General features: G+C 41.4%; 1 protein-coding gene across 3 annotated transcripts in view; it reads right to left on the bottom strand.

Moving 5' to 3' along the window:
* Positions 1–779: 779 nt before the first annotated feature.
* FGF13 (fibroblast growth factor 13) overlaps positions 780–13,707 on the bottom strand; it is a 500,561-nt gene continuing 487,633 nt past the window's right edge. For all 3 annotated transcript variants that reach the window (XM_060002578.1, XM_060002576.1, XM_060002577.1), the window contains 2 exons: positions 3,366–3,564; positions 780–2,169 (listed from right to left, as the gene is read on the bottom strand). In XM_060002578.1, the coding sequence (XP_059858561.1) occupies positions 2,033–2,169; positions 3,366–3,564 (336 nt within the window). In that variant the 3' untranslated portion in view covers positions 780–2,032. The remainder of the gene's footprint in view (positions 2,170–3,365; positions 3,565–13,707) is intronic.

The raw sequence follows: 13,707 nt of genomic DNA, 5'->3' as shown, positions 1-13,707 counted from the left end.
TTTATATTAAGAGAAAAAACTGCAGGCACTTCCCTGGTGGTCTAGTGGTTAAGACTCTGCACTTCCAATGCAGGGGGCGCGGGTTCGATCCCTGGTCAGGGAGTAAGATTCCCCATGCTGCGCGGTGCGGCCAAAAGATTAAAAATAAGAGAAAAAACTGCAACGAACATTGAACTCTAGTTACAGATATACATAAGGAATTAGGAGGAAGTGTACATATGTCTGCAATTTATTTTGAAATATGTCAAACATAAGATGGATTGATAAATTGATGGACGGATAGATGTATAGTATAGTAATATGTTAATGGTGGAACACAGGTGTAGGTTTACCGACGTTCACTATAAAAATCTTTCAATTTTAATATATGTTCTGAAATTTTAGTGAAAAGAGAAAATGTTTATGTTTTCCTTCAGTTCTCGGAGGTGGAAAGGACTTGAGATATTTAGTCCCGTTCCTTCCCTCTACTGAGAGAAATGAGAAACAGAGAGGGGAAATGACAGAGTGAACGGCAGGGAGGGGACTAGAACATAGGTGTCTTTTGTACAATGCATCACTGAATGGGAATGAGAATTCTTCTGTTCCAATCTGAAGTTCAAGTACAACAACTAGTACAATAACTACACTTCCAAGAGTGTTCGTGTTAATATAAATCTCTAGACTGTGGATTATCTGAGGGCAGTGACCTGATGTACATAATTCAGTGTGTAACTCCAGTTTCTACCACAGTTCACGGCACATAGTGGACGCTCGATAAATACACGTTGGAGGATTTTTCTTTGAATGAATAGAAAGAGTTTATTCGGTGCGTATCTGGGTATACAACAACAAATATTAAACAACTTTTTTTAAACTTTTTTGTGCACAGGACAGAAAACTGCCTGTACATGCTATGTCCACTTTTGGAACACAGATTTTAACAATTATTAATGCACAAAATCTTACATATCATGCAACTCTATGCCAAGATTCCAACTTTCTTCCATGCAACAGATATGAAGATCTAAATGGAAACCTAGCTAAGTCTTAAACACTTTTCCAGAAGCAGGTATAAGTATATGTTGTTTAGGGGTAACCAGTCTTTTAACATTTCCTTGTACACAATATTCACGCGCCAAATACAATGACAGGACTTATACATACACAGATAAGACATTTCTTATTTTAACAACACGAAAGACAACATCACAGTTCCACAGTTCCTGTCTTTACACAAGAAGCCACAATAGTAGTTTAACATGATAACACAAATGGAATTAAGAGAAATCTATACTTGAGGATAACTTTTTTTTTAAGTAATCGTTACTGACTGGGGTTGACAACACAACACAAATTTCTACGCACAAAGTACAGCACAAGAACTCGATCAGAATACTACGAGTGTAAAGGAAAAAAAAAATTTGGTAAAATCACAAGAACACTGTTACCTTGAGCCTGAGATGCCAATTCAGCTTCAACCCTGAATTTGGTTGAGTTGGATTAAGTGACACAGAGTCAATAGAACCATTGAATTCCAGAAATCATAAAGTTGCGCTATGCCAAAGGAAAGAATACATACGAATCAAGCATAGATAGAAAACAACACGGTTCACAGAATTTTGTTTGCCCCTACAAAACATTGAAGCAGTTAATTTTGTTCTGTTTTGTTTTGTTTGCTTTTGAAGAACAATGGTGGTCTTTTCAATTTTCTTGGTTGGAGAGCAATTTTTTTAATCAGCATTAGTGCTGTGAAATGTTTTTGGTTTGTCTTCCCCAAAGCATAGGTGAGATCATGAGAAAATTGGGCAGTCCTTCTCCCGGATTTAATTCACTGATCATGCTTGGCACTCTTTTTTCGCACAAGCTCGTTCTAAATTATGGGGCGTTTGTATGGATGAGAAGAAGGTTTGACGGCAGATTAGAGTAGTGAAGTCTGCCTTGTTTGTTTGGTAAACATCATGGACAAATCTGAACTTTTGGGTGAAGGACTGCTAGAATTAACAGCACCTGGAGGTAAGGTTCTGTTACAGAGCCCTTGTTTTGCCCTCACTGGCTACGTTGATTCATTGTGGCTCATGGATTTGCCTCCATTCAGTACGCCGGAGACACTTCTGCTCTTGGTTGGGGTCCCGCTTCCAGATCGGGAGAACTCCGTGAGGTCGTGCAGAGACGGCTCCTTGTACATGGCCACTGCAAAGCACAGAGACACGGCATCAGAGGCCACCGCACTGGCCCTCAACTTCCCTTCTGCCCACTAGGCTTCCAGGCTGGAGGCCAAACCTGAAAAATGCCGCTTTCAAGGACTCAGTAGAGAGCGGACTGGACCAGATGAAGCAAAATCCAGTCTTGGTACGGAAGCGTGTAGAGAATTCTAATGCCTCATCTCTATCACTGATGGTTTTAGATATACGAGAGGATTAATGAAAAATGCATTTAATAAAGCTCTTAGAAGTTTAAACATTTTCAAACACTCATTTCTCTCAGACTTTAAAATGAAACTCTCCCAGACTCTAAGTATTAGCACGGTTCTTAATGCAATAAATGGTAAATATTATTGTTGTGCTGTAAACAACAGCCCTGGCTTACGCTTATGGGGCACTTAGAACGTGCCAGATACTGTTGTAAGTGCTTCACGTGTGTCATCTCATTTAATCCACATGCAAATCCCACGAGGCAGGTGTTTTTATCCATATTTTACAGAAGGAACTTGAGCTCAATAATCTGCCCAAGACTACCTGCTTACTAAAGGCGGAAGCTGGGCTTCGGACCCAAGTAATCTGGCTGCAGAAAATGTGCTGTCAAAGGGCGCTGTGTTGATTTGACTGGATGTCTGCCCCTCCTGTAAACCGCTCTTCTCTGCCTGGATTTCCTACCGCTTCTCCACCACATCTCCTTCTAACATCCCTACTTCCTGCAGCCCATTCCTATCCCTCACCCTTTCTCATTTGCTACTAAGCTGCTAGTAATGACCAAAAAACAAAACTATGAATGAATGAAAATTGTTGGGCCAATACTGTTGGGCCCTTAGAGAGACAGGCCCAAGGAGCTTTCTGATAAGTGTTATGCACACACTTTGGCACCTGTGTTCCTGTCCAGGGATCATTTGGGCATAATTTGGGGTTCTTGGCTGTCCTGAGCTAGCAATTAAGCTATTTCCACATAAGCAAGGTGTTACCACGTGCAGATATACTATGGAAAAGTTAAAATCAGGAGATTAGATGCTATTGTCAATGCTTTAGTGTTTTTTTTAAGTGTAAAATGTTACTGAAGTTTTGTATAAATGCCTTAGTATGGAAGAATTACATTCCACTTTCGAAAGCGTGAAAAAGGATTGATTTCAATACCGATACTCATTGAATCCATAGCTGGTATAATATCAAGTTTACCTTTCAGTGGTTTGGGCAGAAAGTGAGCTGCAGGCTTGTTCTTCTTCACATGGTTTCCTTTCATGATCTCTCCTTCTTTGTTCAGACCCAGATACCACCCTCGGCCTGACTGCTGCTGACGGTATATCATTGATGAATATGTCACGTAATAATTTTCAAACACCGATTCTTTGAATTTGCACTCAGGTGTGAAATGTTCCTACAAGAGAAGTAAATAAACAAAAGCTCAATATTTATAGCTATGAATTTCATGGAGAACCATACGGTATTATCCTTCAGGAGTTCAGGACATACTTTGTTAGAGCTTGTTATGACTGGTGTTCTATTTTAATAGCAGAAACTATTATCATTGGAAACTAAAACTATAACATTTCACGTGATGCTTTAGGAAAGGCCCTAAGTGCAAGTGCTACTGATCAATGATTAGCTCTCTTTGTAATAAGGTAATGGAAAAATTAGAACCAGCCACCTAAGTGTAATGTATTGGAAAAATACAGGAGCCAAAGATTGAAAAGACAAGCATAAAACTGTCACATGGAGCTTTGTTCCCTTCCGGATTAAATGAGAAAATAAACATCCGATCCCTGTACTTAATTTTCATAGATTATCCAGTTACCATGTACTATAATTTTCAATTGCCCCAGGCTGAAATCTGTGTTATACTGTTACAATGCTGGCCGCCTAGATTTCTAAAGAGATGCTACAAAGAAAGACTACCTTTTACTTTTAAATAAACCAAATTGATTTTTTTTTTCAGATCATTGGACCTTGACTTACAAAGAAAAAAAAAATTCCCTCATCACCCCATCCTTGCCTTACAGTAACATTTCACACAAATCAATATAGAAACAAGGAATTTACAGTAATTCTACAAGCAGACATGAGAGAGCAGGCCAGGAGACTTTGAACCCGGCAACGTGGTTTCCTGCCATGTACGTGGCCATGTTTTCTTTGGACTTGCCCGTACAAAAGAAGGGTTCCTGACACAATAGACTGTTTTTGAAAACAAACAAAAAAACCCATAAAACCTTCTTTCAAGTTTTGTAATATGTGTATGTATTCAATAAACAGCTATTTAAAATATCCGTTTATAAGTAAAGTGAAATGAACAGCAGATTTTAATCTCTAAGTAATCTATAGAGCAGCAGTGGGTCCACTTGGAGTAAAAGATTATGAGGAAAATGCGAAGTGAGCTACATGTGAAAGTGGCACTAAGGAAGCCATTCAATTTGTACTATTTTGCTGAGATATTATCAGGAATAAGTTTTTTTTTTTTTTTTTTTTTTTTTTTTTTTGCGGTATGCGGGCCCCTCACTGCTGTGGCCTCTCCCGTTGCGGAGCACAGGCTCCGGACGCGCAGGCTCAGCGGCCATGGCTCACGGGCGCAGCCGCTCAGCGGCATGTGGGATCTTCCCGGACCGGGGCACGAACCCGTGTCCCCTGCATCGGCAGGCGGACTCTCAACCACTGTGCCACCAGGGAAGCCCAGGAATAAGTTTTGATAAAACCCTGAAAAAAACCCACCTTGCAATAAAAATACTGCAAGCTTTCTGGACACCTGTCTTTTCTGAATGATGTCTCCATGGTCCTACCTTCCTTCATGTTAGATAGCATTCCAAGCAAAGCACACTATTTGAGCGACAGACAGTGATTTACTATCAGAGAATCACTTCAGCAAAGAGGGACAGATTCCTCAAATGAGGCAGCCTTTTTCTGAAAGTTAAATAATTGAACACTTTTTTTCTGGAAATCCACAAAATCTGTTTCACTCAGTAATCTCACTGGTTCCCCCATCTGGCTTCCAGGGTGCACAGATCAGAGTCATCTTTTGGCATAATTTCAGCCTAGGGGCATACTTGATAGATCCTCAGAAGATTCACACAAATTCAACCTACTCAAGAAGCAATGTACTTCGAAGGCAACTATCACGTGGTAGGAACGAAAGTGTTCTATTTATGGGCTGTGAACGCTCCTCTTTGTAGAATTCTCAACGTAGGGAAAGCCAAGGTATGTCTACAAAGAAATCTGACTAAAATAGTCTCCATGTGTCCTCTAGGGATGAGGACAGTTGTATAGAATGTTGGTTTCGCCTTGCCTAGCGTAAAATGACAACCTAATGCGACATTTAAAATTCTCCACAATTCAGGGACATCCCTGGCGGTCCAGCGGTTAAGACTCCACGCTTCCAATGCAGGGGGGCGGGGAACTAAGATCCCACATGCCGCGCGGTGTGGCCATAAATAAATGAATGAATAAATAAATAAATCTTTGCAACTCAGTCGCTACCTTGCCTTGTCTCCACCATAGAACCATGTGTGCCTTTGTGCCTTTACAGACGCCATTCATGTCATTTCTGTACCTCTCTACCTACTGGCTTTCCTCTCATTCCTCACGGTCTAGCTCAAATATGACGCCCCTGGAATCATATATGATCTCTCCCAATCAGAACCGATGACACTCATATTTGTGCTCCCGGAAACTCTATCTACATCTGCAGCATGGCCCCGTGACCCAGGCGTGTGCGTTCCTTGCTCCAGAAGACAAGGAATTTGTCTTATTTCTGAATTCACCTTCCAGTCATAAAGGACTGGTCGTACTGTCTAGCACATAGCAGACCACTTGGTTACTGCTTACAGGATCTGCATTGCAGAGATTCAGATTGAATTCGGAAATTCCAGGATTTACAAGTATCAACCAGTAAAAAGTCTGCAGGGAATTTCCTGAATACCATAGAACGAAATCAGCTGTATATAGAAGGAGGTTGTCATTGCAGGGACAGATCCTGCATGTGTGACTTCGTAACTGTTCAGAATAACAGATACTACACAGATACCGGCACCTACAACATGAGGAGGAAAAACACTCGGCAATTGTTACAACTATTGGAAAATGGCAAGGAAGGACTCAATGAACTGAATGCTCTGTCACATCCTGGCAATTTCTTAGTCATCACCACTAAATTTGGACTCAAGAACTCAGTAGAGAGGGAGGAAAATGAGGCCAAAAAAAGAATGTTGAAGCAACCAAAGGAGTGCTCTGTTCTCTGTGTGTGATGCTGTCATTTTATCCAGCGCTGGAAGGAACGGCAGAAGAGGCTTGATTTTTATCAAATGTGGAAAGACGTGAACATCCCACCCAATACAGGAAGGGCCACCAAAGGGAAGAGGGGTGCAGCTGCCTCTCTGTCTCAGCAGTGGTTCACAGAAATAACAGAAATTGGATTGGACCCTAACCAGAGAAGCCCTGTTCAGAGAATACCAGGTAGATATCTGGCAAGGAATCAATCTCCTTTGACTGACCTGAAGCTGATTATTAGCGCTCTCGAAAAAGGTACCGTAGTGGCCTTGATACACAGTAGGCACTAAACAGAGGCAGCAGTCATTGTGCTCTGCATTTAATATGCATTAGATAAATACCTGTTATCATAATAAATGCATTAAAAAGATGTCAAGCATCCCTTGCACAGCCACTAAGAAATTATTTGGCATGAATACAAAAGAAAAGGCGCTTTGTATCTTCTAACCTTTTATGCATCGATTTCTCTTAAAAGTTGTTTACCTCTCTTGCATATCTATACTAATGTCAGAGGAATAATGTTAGTAATGTTCAGAGGAATAACTCTGAAAAAAATACAGATATTCAATCTCTCTAAAATCTCTTCTCTGTAACCATCATCTCTATTCCCCTTGAAGTTCAAGGTTAGTTTTTTTCTCAGTGAATATTGAACTTCTTATCCAAGGAATCCATACTAGTTAGCTACAGTGATCGTATTTCGGGTGACGAATGAAGAATCTACATTTGCAGAACGAGCAGATCCAGGAGCAAAACCTAATACCTCTCTCTCTTTTTTTTTTTTTTTTTACCAATTTACTCACTATTAAGGGCAAAATAGTTCTTTGGAGGTTGAAATATCACTGACAAGAAGAAAACATTTGAAACCCTCAACGTCAGGTCAGTAGAGCATATAGGAGGATACTTACAGCTACAAATGGTGATGGTCAGCTGCCCTTATCAGGACATACCTCCACACAGACTCTGAGAGGCATTAACGCAATCAGTAACATTGGATATATGCAAAGAACCCCCAGATACAATGGTGTGCTACAAAGCATTTTGGTCCAGAACAAAGGCTCTGGACCTGGGTAAATTGCTATCCTCTTTAGGGTCAGAAGAAGCAACAGTGCCTTGAGTTGCCCCTGGCACCAAGGGCAAAGCATGGAGGAGATGCGTAATTCTCTGGCCTCCTGGAGCTGGAGCCAGTTCAGAAGAAGCATGGGCTGTGATGGTGGCTTCCTTGAAGGGAGCCAAGTAAGGGGCTCGTCACTCAGCAGGTGATGTGCAACTGTATCCTCAACAGCCATATCCCAAAAGGTGAGAGCTCGAAAACACCTGTATATCATGTACGTCATTCCCGTGCCCTAAACACATCTACGATGCCACAATACGCACACCATGACTAAGTGCCTTCCTGATTAAAAGAAGTCATTCGGCGAACATAGGCCTTAATATCAGGTTTTTCATACTTTTGCCCCCTGCTTTTGTATTTTCAGCTATGCTACCGACAGATAGGGTGGCAGTGTTTCACTTGAGTCTGTACCTCAGTAGGCTTTGAGGAGTGCCATGACTATTCTGGCCGTGCCACGCGGCATGCGGGATCTTAGTTCCCCAACCAAGGATTGAACCTGTGACCCCTGCAATGGAAGCGTGGGGTCTCAACCACTGGACAGCCAGGGAGGTCCTGCCATGACTATTGTAAACGTTTCCTTTGAACACATTTCTCTCAAAAGAAATCTTTTTTAAATGGGTTGCGCTGATTTCCTTGGATCTCAAGAGAGCAGCAGAGTCTCCTCAGGTTGTCCATACATAAAATGGCAACACTAAGGTCCTAGGCTGTTGAACAAAGCCTGAACATTGAATATAAGCTTTCGCATATGTATACGCTATGTCAAGTGCACAAATCCTGGTAGAGGTGAACGTTTCTCAACACATTTTGTTCTATTCACATGTAATATTTTCACTGGCATCACAGAACACAGAAAAACAGTTTAGACATCAATGAGTGAGCATTTAAAGAAACTTTAAAAAATGAACCTAGTGAAACATGATTTCCTCTTTTCAGCAGGTGCTATAAACATATTATAACTGATCTATCTCTCCCTTTAATCCTCTCACTTCCTTCTCTTCTCCTCCTCTCTTCTGGCCACATTTTCAGTAGCCTGAAGATCCAATTAATTTAACAATTACTGCCAATAGCAAGGGTCACTCTTCTAATTCTCAGCCACGTTCTGATGACAATTTATTTTCTAGGTTTAAAGTTAGCAGGTTATTGAAGCAGGTCTGACCTGTGTGTGTCAGTTATTCCTCAGCCTAAAGAAAATAATATGTAAATTAAAATTAGATTTTCAACTCTGTTAAAAAAGAAAACAAAATAGAGTCTTTAAAATATGGGGGGGGGTGACACTGTAACTACCTATATTCTCTATATAAGCTTCCCCTCTATCGGTGATTTCAAAATCCAGGATTAATTATTATATTCAGGATTTTGATGGTCTCTCCCAGGGTATATTTGATGTGAATGAACTTCATTATTACTAAGATCAAGGCGCGAGAAAGGAGAGGATGGGGAAGAGGGAATCAATACTTAGCCAGTGCACTGTAGCTAAGCAAAATTATTAATTCAGGATAAACAGAGTTTGGTTTGTTCACTCAGATATCCTCTGGACTGTGGGATACTTGAGGGCAGCTCCTAGCATGGGGCCTGGCTTAGAGTCAATGATCAATATAACTGGTGAAATAAATAACAGAAAGAATGAAATATCACAGGAAGAGGACTTGGGAGCTAGCTTATACAGATCCAAAAAAGGGTTAAACGTGGCGGGGTATGAACAGAGGGCTGTTTTAGAGGAGAGACTGACAAGTCAGAACTTGCCTGCGGGGCAGAAAGAGTAGGTGATAAAAGGAGGAAAGCAGTCTACAGGTAAATTCAATTTAAAAAACTGGAGAGGGAGGGAGAGAGGGAGGAGAGAGGGAGGGGTGGAAGGGAAGGCTGGAGGGAGGGAGGTGGAGAGGGAGGAAGAGAAGGGGGACCAATAAAGACAAAACTAGCTGCAAGAATAAAGAGATTTCCTGGTAACCAAGACATAAGCATTAGACTGATATTCTTGGTCTTTGGGTCCGCAAATAGCAGACACTGCAACTAAATTCTATTAACTTGATTTTTGTAAAATGGCGCGGGGCGGGGGGGGGGGGGAACACCTGACCTTACAGGATGGACGAGGAGCCAATGAGATGATGTATGTGAAAGAAGCTCTGAAAATTGTAAAGCTCCACACACGTGAAACGTGGGATTACTCTGATAATACATGCCCAGAAAACCAAGGCAAAACAAATCAATTCTCTCTTCTTTCCCAAGTTCTTTTTTCACCCTGGAATCCATTTCTAAAGAAAGCATCTGCCTATTTGTGTTGTATTAACATGGAAGGAGATAAATTCTGCCAAAAATTAGGACTGCACATGAATGACACTCAGTGTTCTCCTCCAGGCCTGGTTCCCCGAAAACTGTTTCGCTTCCTTCCATTTGTCATTTTGGTCTGCAGTCGGCTGAAAAGGCTGCAGTGCTTCGAGCCCCAGCACTAAACAAACGAAGTGCTGAAAAACGGGCTTCGTGAAATACCATGGCCACAAAATGACTTCAAAGTACCCATGCTAACTGGCAACCATTTGTAAAGAAACACAGATTATAATTAAGAATACGCACATGGGACTATTTCTCCTCGTACGGTTATAGTGAAACTTCTTGGTAGCAGTTTTGTATTCCAAGATATCTAATAGACATTTTCATTTACCTTATGTTGAGCCCACAAAATAGGGCAGCGGAGTACTGCTTTTTCTCAACTCTTCACAAACAAAAAATGAAAAAAAAACCCCCAAAGTTAATGAGTTTGTCAAACGATGCCCTGTTTAAAACAGAATTAGGATGCAGATACGACCACATTTTAGCCCTGGGTTTCATTGAGTCCTTTGTATTGGCTTGTTCTGGACTGTCATACATTTCTGTAGAGCAGTCTCATGCAATGTCAAATTTTACAATTTGTTTTATAAAATACACTGAAATAAGCTACAATAAAGCAGGAGACAAAACAAAAACACCATATCCCTTACAGAGCCTAAGAGGGGTGATTTTTGTTGTGATAAAAAATTACATGATCCTAAGGCCTCACTCAGCTCCAGACCTGGTCAGCAGATACATTCTGAAATGGAAGTAACTTGCTGAGACTTGTGACGAAGCAGAGGGACAGGCCATACGTCTCCAGGGCTGTATAATTGGCCCAAGGCAGTGTCAGTCTGACCCAAGCCTTGTAGAAGAATACAGATTGGTTAAGAATCCAATTAGCAGAAGATGGATTTCATTTTACATAAGATATGCTACAGAGACTGTGGCCATAATATTATTTTTTTAATCTTACTAGATTAAATCTTGCTGTTGAACAAAAATCTGTGGAAAAGCATTTTTTTCAACCAAAGAACAATTCTCTAAAGTGAGTAATTCTCTCCAACTTTGTCTATTATGTGTATTAACGCGTGGTGTTGGCTCTTCTTATAAGCAGGGCTGACCTATGTGTTTTGAAAGGGGAACCAAATATCAGATATGATTTCTAAAAATAAACTTTCCTGCCTTTTGGCTGGTTACTGGAATTAATCTGTGACCATTAGCTAACTATTCGCCATTACTGTGAAGCTTTCTAATCTGTGGCAAGATTCTTCTGTATAATAACTTCACAGGGGGATCTAAGCCCATCGGCAAGAGAATGACTTTGGGAATATTTATAGTCAGTGAGAGAATAAACTTAGTAGGCTGTATCCTTTTAAAGAGCTCTTCCAAGCTCCTGTCCAAAAATTCAAAGCCTGGGAACTCTGAAAATTTTTCCTAGACATCCAACAAACTGTCATGTAAAGGAGGAAGGTTCTTTCTGCGGAGATCAATTGAAAAAACTCTGGCAAGGTTAGGTGGCCTATTAAAAATAACACCATACCCACGTGGGTGCATAGCTTGCTCTAGTACCGCAGGCGATTGTGAAGGTGGTAATTCTGATTTGTACTGGATAGCGGTTTTGTTCGATTTGATAGGGTCTGTCTCCGTAGAAGACAGTCATTTACAATTGCCAGGAGTCTACTTCGTCAAAGACTTTCAAAGAAGACTTCTTATTTTTTCTCTTGCACAGGTAGGAAAGCAAGGCCACTGCTCAGAAGGAAATCACTAATGCCTGCTTTCCACTGCAAACCAGAAAACCTGGAATCACCGGGCAGGGTGCAAAGGCCTCATCTATAAACCAAGGATGAGAGAGATGTCGCAGAGGGCTATTGGACTGCCACATCACATAACACCTGCAAGTGACTTCTGGGGATAGGAAATCTTACAGAGTCCTACTTCTACGTAGAGAGCACATTTCCACTAACATTTGCCCCTTGAAATGAGCTAATGAAAGGATGCTTGCGACAGTCACTTACCATGAGTCTGAGTAGTACTCAGGGGTAGTCAGTAGTACTCAGGGGTAGTCAATTCATTAAGTTAAGACTCAAATGGAAGAATTCATTCTCAACTACCCCTTACCCCGGGAGCCTAGGCCCCTTTGCGTATCTAACGATCTGACTTAATCTCGACAGCAGGCCTCTGTACCAGCTGCAGAATGGCCTGAGAGAGGAGGTTTACCACCTCACAAGTGAGAAAGCCACAGGAAAGAAGCCCTCAACAAGCCATTCCCTTATGAACTCAACTGCAAGTGCGCCTTTTCACCCAAACAGTCACTGTGTAGACAAGAGCTGTGATGTCAATTCTCTTCTCAATGGACAGTTCCAACATTGGCTGAAGGTTCAGCCGCCCTTCCTCCTATTCGTGTGCCCTGGCTCTCTGAACACCAAAGAGCTCTGTTCAAACCTGCCTCTTCCACCTTCCAGATTTCTGACTTTGGGCAATTTACCTGGGCTCTGATCTTGCATCTCTAAGAGGAGAATAGCATCACGTGCCTCCCAGGGAGGACTGCAGGGGGCATGGAAAGCAGCTAGTGTACGTGTAGGTGCTCACAGACTGCGGGATCCCTTGCCTTCACTTAATTTTCTGTTCATGTGACAACAAGGAGAATGTAGCCTCCTCCCAACTTGAAACTGGTATGAAAACTAGTGGTTGTCAGTGAGAACAAACGGAGTAGAGAAGCACCTTTCCGGTTCACAGAGAGGTTCATGTTACACATTAACCGTATGGGTGAGGATTGCTTTCGTTAGTGATTCCTATGCAAGGGTAACAATACATGAGCTCTTAATATGGGGCTTAAGATATCCTAGGATTCTAAAATTGGAATTAACTGCAATGTGTATCAGTGAACCCACATGATATTAAAGAGATTTGTGAACTAATCCAGTATTAATGGCCCAAATGACATCTACATGTCTCATTTTAATGCCACAAAAGTACAACATTATCTCATTTCTTTTGTTCTAAACCAGCGTTTTGCTAGTTCTACTTTCATAATGCAGGTTACTAATAACAACAATACTGAAAAATCTAATAGTACCTTATGTTTAAGCAGTGCCTACTTTTAAAGTTTTCTACAACTGCTTAAACAGTTTTGGCATTCGAATGAGATAAGGGACAGTTTAATAATGATGATGATAAGAAAGGTAATGATTACAATGGATTTGGTGGACCTTTTTTTTTAACAGTTGAAGAAATGAAACCAGAGATATTAATATACTGGAATCTGGCTTTCACACTTTCTTTTAGAGAATGAATCCAGAGCAGGGAAGCAGCTCCTTCCAGAGGAAGCTGAAATCTGTTTAAGGTAGCTGCTGTTGACACGTGAGAGACCCTTCTTTTAAGGTAACCTGATCTCTAAGGGCTGAAAAACACCGAGGACCCAGCAGTGCTAACTGGCCCCGGGCTGCAGAAGGAAGGAAGAGCTTTAACTCAAAGCACAAGCCAAGCCCGCCAGCCTGTCTGCCACTGGCTTCTCCACCAGGCCAGGCAGCTTCCCATGGATCTTAAGTAAATGTGTCCATGGAACATTCTCCTAGCTCATGCCATGAAAACTTCATTCTTCTACTGCAAAATACTCATCTCTGAATCTCAGCACACTTGGGTGTTTTTTTTTTTTTTCTTTTCAGGGACCTCTCTACACTCAGAGTTTTTAGGGGATGACCCCAGAGCAATTTTACTGAAACTAGGCACAGAGGTGGGTAACCGGTCAGAGTCCTGCATATGTGCATACGCTCGCAATAGAGACAGACAGACTGACAGACGGGGGTGGCAGACAAAAAGAGAACAAGAAGTGAACACAGAGAAAGTCCA

This window comes from Delphinus delphis, chromosome X, assembly GCF_949987515.2.
Source record: "Delphinus delphis chromosome X, mDelDel1.2, whole genome shotgun sequence".
In the NCBI taxonomy this organism is placed as follows: domain Eukaryota; kingdom Metazoa; phylum Chordata; class Mammalia; order Artiodactyla; family Delphinidae; genus Delphinus; species Delphinus delphis.
The sequence above is the reverse complement of the archived record's forward strand: the minus strand, read 5'-3'. Positions and strand labels throughout refer to the sequence as shown.